Source organism: Rana temporaria, chromosome 7 (assembly GCF_905171775.1).
Source record: "Rana temporaria chromosome 7, aRanTem1.1, whole genome shotgun sequence".
Classification (NCBI taxonomy): domain Eukaryota; kingdom Metazoa; phylum Chordata; class Amphibia; order Anura; family Ranidae; genus Rana; species Rana temporaria.
This window is the reverse complement of record NC_053495.1, coordinates 161190230-161208628: the sequence shown is the minus strand read 5'-3', so window position 1 is coordinate 161208628 and position 18399 is coordinate 161190230. Positions and strand designations below refer to the sequence as shown.

The 18399-nt window shown below is 45.4% G+C and overlaps 1 protein-coding gene across 1 annotated transcript in view; it reads right to left on the bottom strand.

Annotated features, from left to right (window-relative positions):
* Positions 1 to 18399, bottom strand: part of LAMC2 (laminin subunit gamma 2) — a 76582-nt gene that overhangs the window by 24280 nt on the left and 33903 nt on the right. The window contains exons 11-13 of the mRNA XM_040360321.1: positions 14450 to 14695; positions 3566 to 3702; positions 1105 to 1258 (exon numbers count right to left, since the gene is read on the bottom strand). Of these exons, the coding sequence (XP_040216255.1) occupies positions 1105 to 1258; positions 3566 to 3702; positions 14450 to 14695 (537 nt within the window). The remainder of the gene's footprint in view (positions 1 to 1104; positions 1259 to 3565; positions 3703 to 14449; positions 14696 to 18399) is intronic.

The following is an 18399-nucleotide window of genomic DNA, read 5'->3' as shown; positions in this document are numbered from 1 at the left end:
TACACACGATCGGATCTGTCCCCTGAAACTGGTCCGCGGACCAGTTTCAGCAGACATGTCCGGTCGTGTGTACGAGGCCTAACACTGACTCGCCTCTGAGCCAATCAGGTGCTCGGGTCTGGTTACCCTGTCACTTAATTGGCTGAAGCGACAGGCGCTGTGATTGGATGTCTATCAGGCATTCAATCATAGCAGAGGACAGGAAGAGGACAGGAGAAGACATGAGGACTCGGTGCGTGGAGGACAGCGCTGAGACAGGTACGTGTCGGGCGGGGGACACACTGGCAGCATTTGATGGGGCACAGTAGCGGCAATTGATGGGGCACACTAGTGGCAAATGATGGGGCACACTGGCGGTAATTGATGGGGCACACTAGCGGCAATTCATGCGGCACACCCATGGCAATTGATGGGGCACAGTGGTGGCAATTGATGGGCACAGTGGCAGCAATTGATGGCCACAGTGGCGCAATTGATGGGCACACTGGCATCAATTGATGGGTACAGTAGCTGCGTTTGATGGCAAAGTGGTGTCAATTTATGGGCACAGTAGCGTAAATTTATGGGCACAGTGGCTGCGCTTTTTTTTTTCAGTTTGTTTGCGCCCCCCCCAAAGTTTTGAGCACCAGCCGCCATTGCCCCTACCAAATATATAGGAGTAATAAAGTAGATTAAAACATTTTAATCCGCCACCATAAGAGTTCAGCTGTACTCATTAAAAGCTCAGTCCATCTGAAATGATATTTTTAGACACAGGTGAAGCCTGAAGGTCTGGGTCACCCCCTGGTTTCTTGGATATCTTTGACACTCCAACAGAAAAATTCAATAGGGGGGATGGGAACCCCTCATAATGGTCGCAGCGGACCAAAGAACTCAGAACAGAAAGTTCACAGAGTCCCTGAGAGGTATAAACATTTGTCAAGCGATTTAACCCTTCAGCAGTTACCAAAAACTGAAATACCACTTTGGGTGGACTGACAGAATTCTATGTTTTCATGGAGAAATTCTTCTTGTACAGTCTACTAAGTTATGAATATATTATATTTCTACAAAAGGGTCAGAAAGACACAAGCTCCCAGTGATGTGGTTGTAGTTGTATCTCACCATGAGCAGATTCGGCCTCCCTTAACATATTCCGAGATCTCTCCTCCGCTCTCCTCATCTGTTCCTCCAGGTAACGGTGGTCTTGGGTGTGCATTTGACCATTGCCATTGATGGAACTAGTCAACTGCTGCAGTTGTCCCTTGTATGAAGTCATCTGGATAATCAAATACAAACATCAATGTTGTTACTAAAGGCACAGCCTAAACTATCTCAGTGCTTATGGGATGGGTAAATAACTAGTAATAGAAGGGCAGAAATATTTCCCCTTCCTGCAAAACATGCTGCTCCAGGCTCCCACCTTGCTTACACAACCAACGCATTTTGTCACTTAGAGCTGAACTTCAGTTATGATCTTAATTGCATACTTTCATTGGGGGTTGCTCACTTGGCTTTGCTGCCATTTACAGAGCACTTTGTATTTTTTTCAATGAATACAAGGCATTCTCTGATTGGATGAGATGAAGAACAGGGGCAGAGATGTCACGATCTCCACCTCATTCAATCTGAGAGAGCATTGTATCTATCGAAAAAATACAAGGTGTGCTGTAAATGGCAGCAGTGCCAAGCGAGCGCCCCCCTGTGATCAGTGTGTAGTTCGGCAGCCACTTGGCATTGGATCTGGAAGATCGCGGCCATCGCTGTACAGTAGTAGTGTTGATCAGGGCCGTCTTTAATGTTGGGCACAAATTTTATTGGGGGGCCCCCCCATGCAATTTTGCTCTCCACCTGCTCTGAAACATACAATAAATATCAGCTAGACTTAAAATCAGTTTACTGTATCAGATAATGCAGTGATTGCGATTGGTTGCCAGAGGTTGCAGAATATCATTACCACTTACTGACTGGTTGCTAGAGGTTACAGCACACATTATGGCTCACTGATTAGTTGCTAGAGGTTACATCACATTGTTTATTTACTGTGCAGTAATACTGCTCACTGATTGGTAGAGGTTACACAGCACACCATCTCTTCGCTGCTGAGGGGCATGATATACATATGAATACCGCCTTTATTTACATATGAATGCCGCCGGCCTCAGCTATTTACATATGAATGTCGCCACTATTTACATATGAAAGCTCCCATTATTTACATATGAATGTTGGTTATTTACATGTAAACACAGGGGGGTAGATTCAGAAAGAAGTTACGCTGGCGTATCTATTGATACTCCGCGTAACTTCTAGGATGCTCCGGCGCATCTTTTTTCTGTATTCAGAAAACAAGATACGCCGGAATTTTGCTAAGATCCGACTGCCGTAAGTCTCTTACTCCGTCGTATCTTAGTTACATATTTACGCTGGCCACTAGGTGGCGCTTCCGTCGATTTACGCGAGGAATATGCAAATTAGGTAGATACACCGATTCAGAAACGTACGTCCGCCCGGCGCATTTTTTTACGTCGTTTACGTTAGGCTTTTTCCGGCGTAAAGTTACCCCTGCTATATGAGGTGTATCCTATGTTAAGTGTGGACATCGGGCCAGCGTAGAATTTTCCGTCGATTACGTCTTTTGCGTAAGTCTTCACAAATAGGGCTGTGCGTAATTTGAATTAGGCGCGCTTACGCCAGCAGATTTACGATACGCCGCCGTAACTTAGGGCACAGGTTCTTGATGAATACAGAACCTGCCTTACTAAGTTATGGCGGCGTAGCGTATCCGAGATATGCTACGCCTGCACAAAGTTACGGCGGGCTATCTGAATCTAGCCCAGGGTCTGCAGATGAGTCATCTGTACACAACAATAGGGCAGAGCTGGGCAGCATTAGTAGCAGCACTTCACACTGAGATATCAGGGCACCGCACAGGACTAAAACTTCAAGGGACAAGGGAATTTAAACTGGCACAACAATGACAGGGCCCAGGGCAGCTGCACCTTTTGCCCTGCCTTAAAAACGGCCCTGGTGTTTATTACTCTGCATTGATGGTCATCTTCCCCAGTGGTCCCTTAGGTATTAGATATGGTACTAACTATGACTAAGCACTGAAGCTACAGTGCGAAACGCGTTAGCTTTTGTACAATTTTTGCTGTGGCATGTTTATTTTGTGATTGATTTTAATAAAAGGAACATTTTTGGAGTGCGGCAGTCCAAGTTCCCTTCGTATTTTTGCATTACCATTGCATTGCCGGCACCCATGGTTTGGTTTCAGTGAGGAGGCTCCTTGATTACTACTGAGCGGTTATTTTTCTTTCTATTAGATATGCATACTTACATTGAACCAATATAAGTATGCAATTAGGATCATACCTGAAGCTCAGCTTTAATCTCTGCCAAAGGAAAAAAACTCTCCTCTGATCTCCTCTAAGAGCAGAGATCACATGCAAGCTCCAGTCAAGGGAACCTGTAGAATTATGTACAACTTGCATTGTAAGTATATCATCAGCTCATCCCAGATTGTTAGCCTAGCTTCATGAATGTAGGTCCACTTTACCATTGATCCTCTGTGCTAGGAACTCACCATCTCAGTGACTTGGTCATAGCAGCTGGGGCACTCCGGCTGATCACAGTTTTCCCCACTAAATCCTGGTTTGCACAGACATAAGCCATCAGCCTGGCATGAACCTTGCTGGGAACCCACAGGGTGACAGTAACACTCTAGGAAAGGAAACACACAAAGAGGGTTAAAGGAGTTGTAAAGGAAACATTTTTTTTTTGCTGAAATGACTGTTTACAGGGTATAGAGACATAATAGTTAACTGATTCCATTTAAAAATGATTACACATAGATACAAATCAATCATATAATGTGCCTGCCGTTTCACTTTCGTTTTTAATCTAGTTTCATGTTTCTGTGAAGTACAGAGACACACAGAACAAAAACAAACAAACACAGGGCAGTGTTTGTTTTTAAAATTAATCTGATTGGTTCTGAGGGGTTTTAGACACACAGTAATCACACCTCCTTGATCATGGACCACAGTGAGAAGCTCCCATGAGTTTTTTCATAAGGAAACAGACAAGCAGGAAGTGTGGAGATCAGAGAAGGATTACAGCAACTTCAAAGCAAAAACGAACAATGAGGACATGAAACCAGGATTGCAGTAAGGTAAAGGAAGCTATTTAGCTAAAAAAAAAAAAAAAATCCTTTAGTGACCCTTTAAAACCAAGGTTACACTCTGACTTTCATTTGGCGTCCTCTGAGCCCTAAACTACAAAGGAGGTATTTGATTCCACTATATTTTATGTTGATATATGTCATATTTGCAGCACTTTATATGACTGTCCTTTCTTAACAGAAATTAGAAGCATGTCATTACTAATATGCTCATGAAAATGCTAGTTTCCAGGCTGTTATGTTGAACCACTGGCTTCATACCTTGCAAGCCACGGACCTGAAATAAGTATGGAGTGTTTATTTGATTCTTGCTTGGGGTCAGTGACTCAAAGTATTGAAGTTAGGGGGTTAACATGACAGCCAGGCAACGTGCAGGTTTTTGCCAAGAGAAGGTGGGGGACACTCAGTAGACATCCTTTAAACCAGCCTATCCTAAGGGAAGACATTAGTTATTGGCTGGTAAAAGCCAAAACCCAGCTTGCCAATGCATCAGCAGGCTCAACCTTGGGATGTCTGACAACACTGGGGTAGATTCACGTAGCTGCGCTTTAAGTTACGGCGGCGCAGCGTATTGTATTTACACTACGCCGACGCAACTTACAGGAGCAAGTGCAGTATTCACAAAGCACTTGCTCCGTAAGTTGCGGCGGCATAGCGTAAATGGGGCCGGCGTAAGCGCGCGGAATTCAAATTTGGAAGGGGGCGTGTTTTATGTAAATCGATGATGACCTGACGTGATTGACGTTTTGTATGAACGGCGCATGCGCCGTCCGTGTACATATCCCAGTGTGCATTGCTCCCGAGTACGCCGCAATGACGTATTGGTTTCGCCGTGAACGTAAATTACGTCCAGCCCTATTCGCGAACGACTTACGCAAACGGCGTAAAAAATTCAAATTTCGAAGCAGGAATGACGTCTATACTTAACATTGGCTGCACCACCAAATAGCAGGAGCAGCGTTACGACAAAAACGACTTACGCAAACGACGTAAAAAACTACCGCCGGGAGCTGCGGTGGCTCAACGCGATTGGCACTGTGCTGACAAGCCATTCACCTCTGCAGCTAGAGGTTCGGATCCCGGTCTCGGCTTCATGTGAATTGAGTTTGGTGGTCTCAGCCCGGCTCCCGGTGGGTGTGCTATGCAAGGTAAGCCTGTGCTTAGTACGCCCACCCCCCTCCCACAAAAACCACCACACCTACACACGCACTCTAAATTGGGTTAACACACGCACTTTGACCACGCGTTCTCTAAAAGAGAGGCGAAGGACTAATGGGGCTGGTTGAGCGGGCTAATCCTCTCACTCCCTTATAGGGAGTCCCTCTGCCCCGTTGGGCTTCAAAGCGGAGCAGGTAGGGCGGGCTGTGTGGGAGGACCCCCTCACACACCCGCCATTGCCACCCAGGGCATGGAGAAAGATGGCAGATTGCCTCTGGGGGAGGCCTGCCTACTCCCAACTCCTGCAGTCCGGCTCCTCTCTCGAGTACACGCACAAAATACACTTAAAAAAAAAAAAAAAAAAAAAAAAAAAAAAAAACTACCGCCGGGCGCACGTACGTTTGTGAATCGGCGTAACTAGGTAATTTGCATACTCTACGCTGAAAACGACGGGAGCGCCACCTAGCGGCCAGCGTGAGAATGCACCCTAAGATACGACAGCGTAAGAGACTTATGCCAGTCGTATCTTAGGCTAATGTCGGCGTATCCTGCTTTCTGAATACAGAAAGAAGATACGCCGGCGCAGATTTGAATTTACGCGGCGTATCTATGGATACGCAGGCATAAATTCTCTCTGAATCCGGGCCACTGAGTGTTGTATACTTTATATGATCATCTTCAAATACCACCATACACCAGCCTGACAGGACAAAATTACTTTTATGTCTTTAGGCACATTAGAGAGTAACATAGTATAGTATAGTATCAATCAAAATACAGTATATGATGGGAGGAAGGCGTCCCATTAGGGAACCTCCTAAATCTTAGACACATAGGAGGTTATTTACTAAAGGAAAATCCACTTTGCACTACAAGTGTACTTGAAATTGCACTGAAAGTGCACATGGAAATGCAGTTGCTGTAGATCCGAGGGGGACATGCAAGGAAAATAAAAATTTGCATTTTAGCTTGCACATGTTTGGATGATAAAAATCTGCAGAGCTTCCCCTCATTTCAGATCTACCCTTCAGATTTACAGAAACTGCACTTCCAAGTGCACTGAAAGTGCACTTGTAGTGCAAAGTGGATTTGCCTTTCGAAAAATTATCCCCATAGTGTCTGTTACCACATCCTTTGAAATTTACATTAAAAAAAACCTTAACTAGAAAATGGAGGATTTTAAAAGGTACCACGTATATATAAAAAGTCTATATTTTATTTTGCAAATATTAAAAAACATATATGACACATAAAAAGACATAAGTATTGAATGTTAACATTACAAGTACATAGATTTATATTGTGTATTGTCATTCATTGTCCCTGCCCCACTAAGCAATGGATTGCTTGCTGTAACTTTGACGCATTTCACGGGTCCATGCCCGCTTCATCAGGAAGATACCTACAGAATGCCTGGAAACATCATCGAAGGATGCACCATACACTGAGAGGCTCGATGGCGATCGCCTGTCAGATCCAAGTTCTACAAAAGTTAATCTGGAGAGATCTGGGTGCTGAATCCTGTGGCAGAGGATTCTGGACCAAAAGTGTCTCCTCATAAAGGAAGGTCTGTGGCAGAGACTTTACTTTATTCTGTGTGCCATTCCGGCTGCTTGGCCAGTGAGAGGGACCTATGCGGGTGAGCAATACCCACTCTGGCAAGAGTGGTGACGAGAATTGTTTGCTGGAAGCAGGAGTGTTTCCTATTTGAGATTATACACCTGAACCTACCTACCTATTTACCCTTCCACCCCTCCAACTTCTTTTCTACTATGTTCTGCAAATAAATCTTAGAAAAAGAAGTGTATCTTGTGGACATTGGAATTCTTCAGACTCTCTTTTATTACCCTGGACAGCGAGAATATAGAGGTAACATGCCACCCGAAATACTCAGCAGCTCCTTCAGGGGTTAGTGCTACATATGGTATAGTATAGTCCTATCTAAATAGTTTAATAAAAGCTACTGAACATCAAGAGACACTAATAGAACATCGCCATCTTGTGGCAATGATTGAAATTGTAATGTTGAATAAAGATGTTCAGAGAATAGCCTTGTATATAGAGAATCTGTCACTTAGCCCAGGTCAGGGCAAAATTATAAATTATTTTAATAACACGCCTCCCTGCTGGTAATCAGATTTTCTGTGCTCCCCTTCCTCTGTGTTTATTTGCTGGAGTCCTCCGAAATACCCCATATTTTCAGATAGGGGAAGCATATGACCTTCTCCACCTTCTCACCGGATGCAATGCTCGGGCTTGAGAGGCAAACCACCAGGTCCCAACACTGAGATTTAGTGGAAAACAGAAGGGTCCGGATTCACAAAGCACTTGCGCCGACGTTTCTCGAGATACACCGTCGTATCTGTGTGCCGTGCCCACAAAACTAAGATACGCCTGAAAATAGGCTTCATCCGACCAACGTAACTTGCCTACGCCGGCGTAGAGTGGGCGCATATTTATGCTGGACATATTTGGCGCTCCCATTGATTTTCTATTCACACATGCAAATGAGGGAGATACGCCGATTCACGTACGTACGTACGTACGTACGTACGTACGTACGTACGTACGTACGTACGTACGTGCGTCCGACGCAGTGCGCGTAAAGTCATACGTCCGGCGTAAAGTTATGCCCCATAAAGGAGGTGTAACTCAGCAGCATCCATGCAAAGGGCTGCACCAGGGAACACAAGCCGACGTATTTTACGTAGTTTATGTAGGACGTGAATATGACTAGGCGTAGGTTACGTTCACACCATAGGCAGTGATCCGACGTATCTTAGGCAGTTTTTCCGACGTGATTGTGAGCATGCGCACTGAGATGCGCCCACGGGACGGCGCATGCGCAGTTGGCGATACGTATCTGTCTGGCGCTCGGCCCATCATTTGCATGGGGTCACGCCTCATTAGCATGGCTCACGCCCACTTTTACTTATGCCGACTTACGCCTTGGAAACCCAGTGCAGATTTGGAAGCACTGGCTTTGTGAATTCAGTGCTTGCCTCTCTGCGCTGCGTCGGTGTAGCGTAAAGGAGATACGCTACGGCGGAATAAATATGCGCCAGTGTCTGTGAATCCGGGCCAAGGTCATTAACAAGGCAACAACAAAGACCAATACAGATCTCACACAGAGATTAAATCCAGGGTTCCAGCAGGTGAACAGGGCAATGGGGTAGCACAGGAAAGGTAAATATTGGTGGTGGGTGGGAGACTTCTAAAAGTAATCTGCCACTTTGCCCTGAATAGCCAAATTAACAGATCGTCTTTAATGGAAAGCTGTACAGGCCGAAAAATGGAGGCCTAATTGCTTACTTTCCAAAATGCTAGTCTAGTTACCTGAAAATCTCTAGTCTCAACCACTGATCCTGAATAAGCATGCAGCAAGTGAAATCAGAGCTTCTGATCTGCATACTTCTTCCATGGCAGTATCTCATAAGTTTCTAAAGCCCTTGGATCAGCATGAATAGGAGAGGTCAGCAGGCACATAAAATGCAATTTTAGCAAATCCTACACATGCTCGGAATCAATCAATTCGATGCATGCTCGGAATCATTGAACTTAATTGGCAAGTCTCTCTCTGTGTACCGTGTCCCTTAGTTTGCATTAGACAAAAACGAATGCCGCATACACACGATCGGAAATTCCGACAACAAATGTTCGATGTGAGCTTTTTGTCGGAAATTCCGACCGTGTGTAGGCTCCGTCGGACATTTGCTGTCGGAATTTACGGCAACAAAAATTTGAGAGCTGGTTCTCAAATTTTCCATCAACAAAAAGTTCTTGTCGGAAATTCCGAAAGGTCTGTATGCAATTCCGACGCACAAAAATCCTACGCATGCTACGAAATCTGAGAAAAGATCATGTCTGTTACTTTCAGCAATCAGCAGGAAGTTCTGGTTTTCCTTGGTAGATTTTAAAGTAGAGAAGCAAAGATCAATCTTATGTAACACTGTACAACTGGTGGGAATATAGCGGCAATAAAACACAGCTTTTATTACTAGCTTATTAAAACAGGAACATTATAGGCTTGCATGCCTAATCCCGATGTACTTTCTGCTCTACCAGCACTTCACGTTCCCTGAAAAAAATTGCTGAGTGAGTGTGAAGCCGATCAGGTTATTGCATGCAAGTTTGTAATGTTCCAGCATTAAAAAGCTGACAATAAAAACATTGCAACCCTAGATGTGTAATGCCGCGTACACACGATCATTTTTCGGCTTGTAAAAAACAACGTTTTTAAAAAATGTCATTTAAAACGATCATGTGTGGGCTTCACAGCATTTTTCGGGGTTCTGAAAAACGACAAAAAAAAAAAAATTCCAACATGCTCCATTTTTTAACAACGTTTTAAACAATGGCCTAGATTCACGTACAGCGGCGTATCTTTCTGCCGGCGTAGCGCATCCCATTTGCACTACGCCGACATAAGATAGTGAGACAAGTACTGTATTCACAAAGCACTTGCCTCCTAAGTTACGTTGGCGTAGCGTAAATGGGCTGGCGTAAGCGCGCCTAATTCAAATGAGGAACAGGGGGGCGTGTTTTATGTTAATGAATCGGGACCCGACGTGATTGACGTTTTTTACAAACAGGGCATGCGCCGTCCGTGGACATTTCCCAGTGTGCATTGCTCCAAAGTACGCCGCAAGGACTTATTGGTTTCGACGTGAGCGTAAATTACGCACAGCCTCATTCACGGACGACTTACGCAAACGACGTAACATTTTCAAAATTCGACGCGGGCACGACGTCCATACTTAACATAGGATACGCCTCATATAGCAGGGGTAATTTTACGCCGGAAAAAGCCTAACATAAATGACATAAAAAAATGTGCCGGGCGGACGTACGTTTCTGAATCGGCGTATCTACCTAATTTGCATATTCCTAGCGTAAATCGACGAAAGCGCCACCTAGCGGCCAGCGTAAATATGCAACTAAGATACGACGGCGTAAGAGACTTACGCCAGTCGGATCTTAGCAAAATTCCTGCGTATCATGTTTTCTGAATACAGAAAAAAGATACGCCGGAGCATCCTAGAAGTTACGCGGCGTATCAATAGATACGCCAGCGTAACTTCTTTCTGAATCTACCCCAATGTCGTTTTTCGGGTTGTAAAAAATGATCGTATGTGGGCTTAAACGACGTGAAAAACCTGCGCATGCTCAGAAGCGAGTTATGAGACGGGAGCGCTTGTTCTAGTAAAACTAGCGTTCGCAATGGACTAAGCACATTCATCACGTTGTAACAGACAGAAAAGCGCAAATCGTCTTTTACTAACACAAAATCAGCTAAGGCAGCCCCAAGGGTGGCGTCATCCGCATGGAACTTCCCCTTTATAGTGCCGTTGTACGTGTTGTACGTCACCGCGCTTTGCTAGAGCATTTTTTTTTAACGATCGTGTGTGGGCAACGTCGTTTTAATGATGAAGTTGTAAAAAACTTTGTTTTTTATAGAGGCGGAAAAACTTTGTTTTTTACAACCCGAAAAATGATCATTACAGATGAGTTATAGTTTATCCTCTCCTGTATCATATCTGAGTCAAAAATACTTTTTATGACTTTCTAAAAGCCAAGCTGTAGCTAAATCTGATAATTTAGCTTTGGGTGGGCACTGATGCCAGTTTCTTGCATACCAAAGCTGGGTAGGTGAGACGCCCCGGCACTAGCTTATATTCAGGGCTGATCCTAGGGTCACAGGCACCTGGGTGCAGAAATATTTCTGGCGCCCCCACATGGACGTCGTAATTTTACTAACTCCTCCCCATTACAAATATTTCTATGGCAATGACTCAACCACAGAGATGCTCCCCCACAAAGTCTTCATTAACCTGGGATCCTTACATGATCTCTTAACAATAAACAAAATACAGGAAGAGAAGCAGAGTAATTTATTGGGACCTGGAGAGGGGCCTCTGTGATGGACACAGAGAGGACTTCTGTTAGAGAGTCTGTTAGATGTTTGGCGCCCCCACCTCTGCAGGTGCCTGGGTGCAGTGCACCCTGCCTAGGATCGGCCCTGCTTATATTTCTGATTAACCCACATAGGAATTATGAAGGTGTCAGTCTTTATTAGCTGCACTCCTATTTAATTGGTACTAGGAGTACAACCGTTTATATTTTTTATGGCATGAAGATGTGGGAGTTATAATGCATGTACATTTCTAAGGCATATTTAAAAAAAAACACAGCATGTCATTTAAAGAGGAACAAAACCCTTTCTATCCTTTACAGCCAAGGAAATTGCCATTTTATCTTCTGCAGGTGCCATGGTGCTAAACATTTGATGGCTTGACAGTTCAGTCAAGAGCTGACATAAGCACACTAGTACATGTACCAGTTATCATTTATTGCATGCCTTGAATTTAAAGTGGAACTTCAGATCCACTTTGTGCAGGCCACACACCCCCTCCAGTGCCACCATATTTGTGAAGTGCAGATGCACCCACGGGCTCTGCCTGGCCTTCAGTTTCTGGCAGAGCCCATGTTCATGCACAGGGGATAATTTCCCAAGCGCACACAAAGACAGATAAGGCATTGGGCTTCCCTGGTAGCAGTCTTTGCACATGTATGAGAAACCCGCACGTGTACCGATGGCTAGTGAAATGGACATGTGCGCAAATGTGCCACAGGGCTGTCTTGGGACCCGAGCCCTGTGGCACATGTGCAGATGTGCACAAGGAGCGGGGACAACATTTCACCTGGGTGAGAAATGCTGAAGCTTAAATAAAGTACTCTGTAATAATATATAATTTCCATTCATAAACCATAAGGCCTTGTACACACGACGGAACATGTCCGCTGAAACTGGTCCGTCGGACCGTGTGTAGAGCCTACCGGACAGTTTTCCGGCCTAGCGGACAGGTTTCCAGCGGACAAAAGTTTCTTAGCATGCTAAGAAACTTGAACGCTGGAAGCCTGTCCGTCGGACATGTCCAATGGTTAGTACGACTCATCGGACATGTCCGCTGGCCCGAAATCCTGCGCATTCGTCGAATTGATTCGACGCATGCGTGGAAGCATTGAACTCCCGTGTCAGAGAACGTCGGTGTCTTCTACGTCACCGCGTTCTCTGTCCGCAGGGATTTTGGTCTGATGGTGTGTACACACATCAGACCAAAAGATCCCAGCAGACATGTCTGATGAAAACGGTCCGCGGACCGTTTTCATCGGACATGTCTGCTCGTGTGTACAAGGCCTCAGATGGGAAGGTGGGGCAGGTCAAGTTGACATTTAGGGTAAAAGCCCAATTTAACTGTTCTGGGAAACCATAAAATTGGTGAGCATAGTTCTACAACCACACAAAACCGAAATTTCACCTTTTGGTGGACCCAGCCCCTTTAAAACTAACTAACTTTTAGAAAACTAATGCCGCGTACACACGATCGAAAATTCCGACAACAAATGTTCAATGTGAGCTTTTTAAAGGAAAATCCGACCGTGTGTAAGCTCCATCGGACATTTGCTGTTGGAATTCCAGACAACAAAAATTTGAGAGCTGGTTCTCAAATTTTCCGACAACAAAAGTTCTTGTTGGAGATTCCGATTGTCTGTATGTAATTCTGTTCACACAAAAATCCTACGCATGCTCCAAATCATTGAACTTAATTTTTCTCGGCTCGTTGTAGTGTTGTACGTGACCGCGTTCTTGAAGTTCTGAATTTTCAACAACATTTGTGTTACCGTGTGTATGCAAGACAAGTTTGAGCCGTGGAAAAGATCCACGGTTTTGTTGTTGGAATTTCTGATCGTCTGTACGCGGCATAAGAGTAGGCAGCTCTTCATTGCAGAAGAAGCTTTTCTGCAACAACACACATTTACCTGAATATTCATTGTGCATTTCCGGCACAACCTGGCTGTGCTGGAATGACTGACTGGCCTACGCATGCATGACTGACTGGCCTACGCATGCATTGGATGATTGAATTTCCCACTGGCCTATCAGGAGGCCAACAACCCAGAACTTGAACGTAGCCTGGGGAGAAGATGACAGCGGTCAGTGAGGGAGGGAATCCCCTCATCACCGGAAGGTGGAGGTATTTTCAAGGGTTTAGCACCCTTTTAAATCTGGTTGGCTGGTAACAGCAACATTTCCAACTATTTTTCTGGAGGTTTTATAGACATTTTATATTGGTTCTAGTCAGGGCTTTTTTTCTCAGACAATAGTTGCAGGAACTCCTCCCCCCTTTCCGAGTCACCCCCTTTCTCCGCCCCCTACCCACCTCCGAGCACTGTCCCTTGGTTCCATCCCCCTACCCATCTCCCAGTACCGCCCCTTTTAGACAATACAGAAGCAAGTATCATTTTTTTTAAGTAATTTGTATGGAATTTGTTAATGATATCAAGAAAAGCCGGATCCCCAGCAGCCAGCAACAATAGACCCTGCTAACAGCAAAGGATCAACCCACAAAAAAACCCCCCCCCCCCCCCCCAGCAACAATCGACTCCCGGCAGCATCAACAGATCTCTGAACAGCCAGCATTAATAGACTCTCCGGCAGCCATAAGCCAACAATAGACCCCTCCCCCGACCAGTAGATCTCTTTCAGCAACAACTGACCCCCCCAGCAACTTAAGATCTCCCACCAGCAACAATAGACCACCCCCTGCAAAAATAGATGCCTTCCAGCTAGAATAGATGCCCCAGCAGTGATCATCAATACCCTGAAGCACACCCCAGCACCCCTTGTCATTACAGTCAGTCCAGGTGGTGCCGGAACAGCGTTCCCCCGCATTCCCACTGAAAAAAAGCTCTGGTTCTAGCTATCCGTATATCCAAACATTGGTAAAGGGTCAGTCCATTGAAAAGTGATATTATGTTCATAGCCAACTTGGAGTTATTGCCTCTTCCCAAATAACATTCTGTTTCCCAGATCCCTTTGTTACACTCTCCAAAATATCAATTTAGCAAAAAAAGCAGGAACTGCTCATTAAGGCCACAGGAGGTGTGCAGACCCACAAGCTCTAGTGAGGTTATTTTTCCAAGGGAACCCCCCCAAGAGCAATAAGATACAGGAAGGAGGTTTAATCCGCCAGTATCAGCCATAACCGCCATCTTAGTTTAGGATGGAGTCATCCTTTAACACTACAAAACATGTAAAGAAGCTGGAGTGAGGACATAATGAAATACCTCTGCACTTGCGTTCTGGGTTTGGATCCAGTGGGTTACCAAAAGATCCTTCCTGGCATCTGTCGCAGTAGAATCCGGCTGTGTTATAAAGACATTTCAAGCACTCTCCGGTCACTTGGTCACAGCTCCCCTCCACTGTGGGATCAATATTATTATTGCAGGCACACGGTCTGCACGGCTGAGGAGGTCCATTTTGTCCTTGGGGGTCTCCAAAATGTCCATCAGCACATATTTCACAGCGAGGACCTAGTGGGATAGAGGACAGTTATAAGGACTGTTCATCATTGCATACCATTAAAGAATATTTAAACCTAAAAAGAGACATTTTATCTATTGCAGCTTACCAGTCCTTATATGTGGTCACCATGTATATTTTTATTTATCAGGTTAAATCCATTTACTGCCAATACAGAAAAACTCCTGGTGATCCTACAACACAGGTGTCAAACACAAGGCCCGCAGGCCGAATGCGGCCCTCCAGGCAATTTCATGTGGCCCTCGAACCTCTCATGCAGCTGCAGGAGAGCTCCAGCCCTCCTCTGGTCCTCCTTCAGACCCTAACATTCTGCTTTCAAGCAATGCATCTAGCTTCTTCCCAGCAGCAGCATAAAGAAAGGAGTTACTCACATGATCATCACAGGAGTCTGACTCCTACGAGTCACAGCAGCAGCCGCTGCCAGGTACCCCTGCCCTGGGAATGGGTGAAGAGCAACGCTGCTCGGGAAAGCCTGAAAACGCTTGGCTATTCTCGGGCAGACAGCGCATGCGCAGTGGCATCTAAGAGCCGGGCGGCGCCATTTTTAAATGCAAAGCCGCACCGTCCACCGAAAGGTAAGTCACACTGAGCCCCTGGCCCTGCATGCATCTACTTTTTCAGATAAAAATAAAAAGTATTTACTTTATATAGCCAGCCTACACACAGAAGGGGAGGAGGATGTAAGGGATCTCTTTGGGTATGTATAGGTGACCATGGGGCGAGGGGTGAAGATAGGGGGGGCGCCACAGGACTAGCTCGCACAGGGCGCCTGAACACCTAAGGCCGCCCCTGCTTACAGATACAACCGGCCCTTTTGAGGGCAATCATAATGCTGATGCGGCCCACAATGAAATTGAGTTTGACATCCCTACAAGAAATCTTGTGGCCTTGTCACTTCCTACGCTCTGAACCAAAACCTCATAAAATATCACAAACCTTCCATCTATCTTCCATGAACTACAGAATACCTCCTCCGATGTCATGGAAATTATGAGAGGGGCAGTGGCGGCCCTTCCATTTGGGGCACCCGGGCACCATCCCCTATACCCAATAGATCGATTCATGCATAGCATGAATCTATCCATTGTCGCTGTGGCCACTCCCTATTCAATGGTCCGGCCCCTTTCAGGGCACCGGGCACATCAATTACAGCAACCAGGTTTTTTTTTTTAAGCATCTGATTAGAGCCAGGGGCTCTAATAGGCTTCAAAATAGGTTGGGCTCAGGCGCAGAGAATCCGCTCTGATCCCACCCAGGTGTGTTACAACAGCAAATTAATTTTGAAACACTGATCCTCAATCTGGCCAATCAGAAGAGGGTGTGAGACCCGTTTTCCGATTTGCCCGAAAAGAGAAGACTCCCGATTGGCCACCGAAGAGGAGGCCCGTGATGACCCGTGGAGAGTAGGAGAGCGGGAGGAGCACTTACCCGCCGATGGGGTAAGTGCTACCGACTGGGGGGGGGGGTTGACATGCTGTTTGCCGCAACCCCAGAAAATATTTCCACTTGCCGCCACTAGAGGGGTGTTTTGAAGTCCTTACACACATCTGGTTTCAGGGTGACAACTGTGCTCCTCTATAGATACAGTACAGTGAGTGAACGTTACACCCTAGAACAGGAAGTGCGTTATTGGCAGGATTACCAATAAGGGTAAAAAAAACAACAACAAAAAGAAAACAAGTCAGGATGCTCTCTACGTTGCAGATAGAGAAAGGAGCTGTGTGTTAGTGGGCGTCCTGACTCTCCTGTAGTCCAAGGGAGGGGGCGAGCATGACACTCCACACCAGGGAGAAAGCCTCGCATTACGGTGTGTAGTTACAGACAGAAGAACAGGAAGTAAGGATTTCTCAGAAGAAATAAGGACATTTAAAAGCAAAATGGAAGGATGAGGTAAGTGAAGGAGGACTGCACTAAGGTAAAGGACGCTATTTAGGAAAAAAAATTGTACCTTTACAACCCCTTTAAACACCATGAGAGATATATAGGAAATTGTATTACTAGCCTCCTCCTGAATATGCTAGCTGCCTGGCTGCCTGACTTTAAGGCTTGTTTACACCAAATGCATTTTTGCATACAAGAAAAATTAATACAATTCAATGAGCGTAGTTTACAGCTTTGAGGTGCTTTTATGTGTGTTTAAAAAAAGTAAAGCCTGTTGCATTTTTCACACATGAACAAACATAAATGCACCACAAATGGAACACAGTAAAAAAAAAAAAAAATCATAATGTCCAAAAGGTGCACTGCAAATGCAACAAATGCAACAAAACACTGTAAATGCACCACAAATGCATTAAAAAGGCATGTTAATGCAGTTCTTCTCCCCTTATCCCTCTCTGCACTCTTCTGGGACACGTCGTTGGTCCCAGAAGACTGCATGAACATTAACAATGAGAAGGCCATCAGTGCAAGTTTCTTTTAGACGCTTCTTAGCACTTTCCTTTGTGCAATTAATATCTCCCCCACTAGAGTGTGCTATAACACAAACCTGCAGCTCACCCAGAGAATAACTAGACTTAGTAGACTCCAAGCGCTGCTCTATTACCCCCCAGCTCCTACAGTAAATTTGGACCAAAGTTTAACTGTCCCACCACATCCTGATTAAAGTGGTATCAAACCCAAAACCGGAAATGTAATATCAGTTTATCAATCATTAGATGTGGTGGCTGCCTTCATTTTCTATTTTGAGGATTTTTCCCCTCTGTTGTAGGGTGACCACTTTTCCAAACTACCATTCAGGCACACCCCCCTTCCCAAAAATCAGCTTGTGCTGTAACGAATCACAGCACAGAGATTGGACACAAGAGGCGGGATTTCTCCAATCACAAGCAGGGGGCGGGGATTCTGCTCCTCCAGGTATTCCCGGCCAGGACAGGTACTGTCAGTGAGCAAAACGGTGATGTGGCGCCCTTTTTTGGGGGGTATCAGATTGGCCCGGGGGGGGGGGGGGGTGTCAGTTTCATTCCGGGACACTGCAAAATGCGGGCGATCCGGGACACGTGGTCACCCTACTCTGTTGTGATCTGGTGATCTGGCCAGTAACACATCTCCTGTAAAATGGAGCACCCCCACTCTGGATGAAGGAGCAACAGAAACACCTTTGGATAGCAGTACTGGTAATCTGGAGGGAGGGGAGTGTTAGATGGACTAGCAGATTTAGATACACTAACAAACTGAAGTTAAATTCCAGATCACATTGCATTTACAGCAACAGTATTTTATTTTGGGATAAAGGTTTTACATAAATAAATAAATAAAAGGTGATCATTGTAAGCACCTGTGCCAGTAGTAAGTGGTTTGTCTCAACACTCTAACTGATACATTTGCAGGAGAGCTTTTTCTGTTGAAAAACAACAAATCTACTTGCAGAATCACCAGGTGAAAACAAAGGGAATAAATCATAAAAAAATTAATCTAATGCAGCCATCACATCTAAGAACTGGTAATCTGCAATATACCGTATTTATCGGCGTATACCACACACCTTTTTGCCCTGAAAATCAGGGCAAAATCGTGTGTTCGCGATATACGCCGATACCCGCTTCCTGCACTGTGTTTTAACCACTGCGCCGGCATATACCGAGCGCAGTACACTCGGGTATAGTCGGGCAGGCTCGGCTCCTCTCGCGGTCACGTCCTGTGCGTCCTGTACGTCCTTTACGCGAGAGGAGCCTCGCCTGCCCAACTATACCCA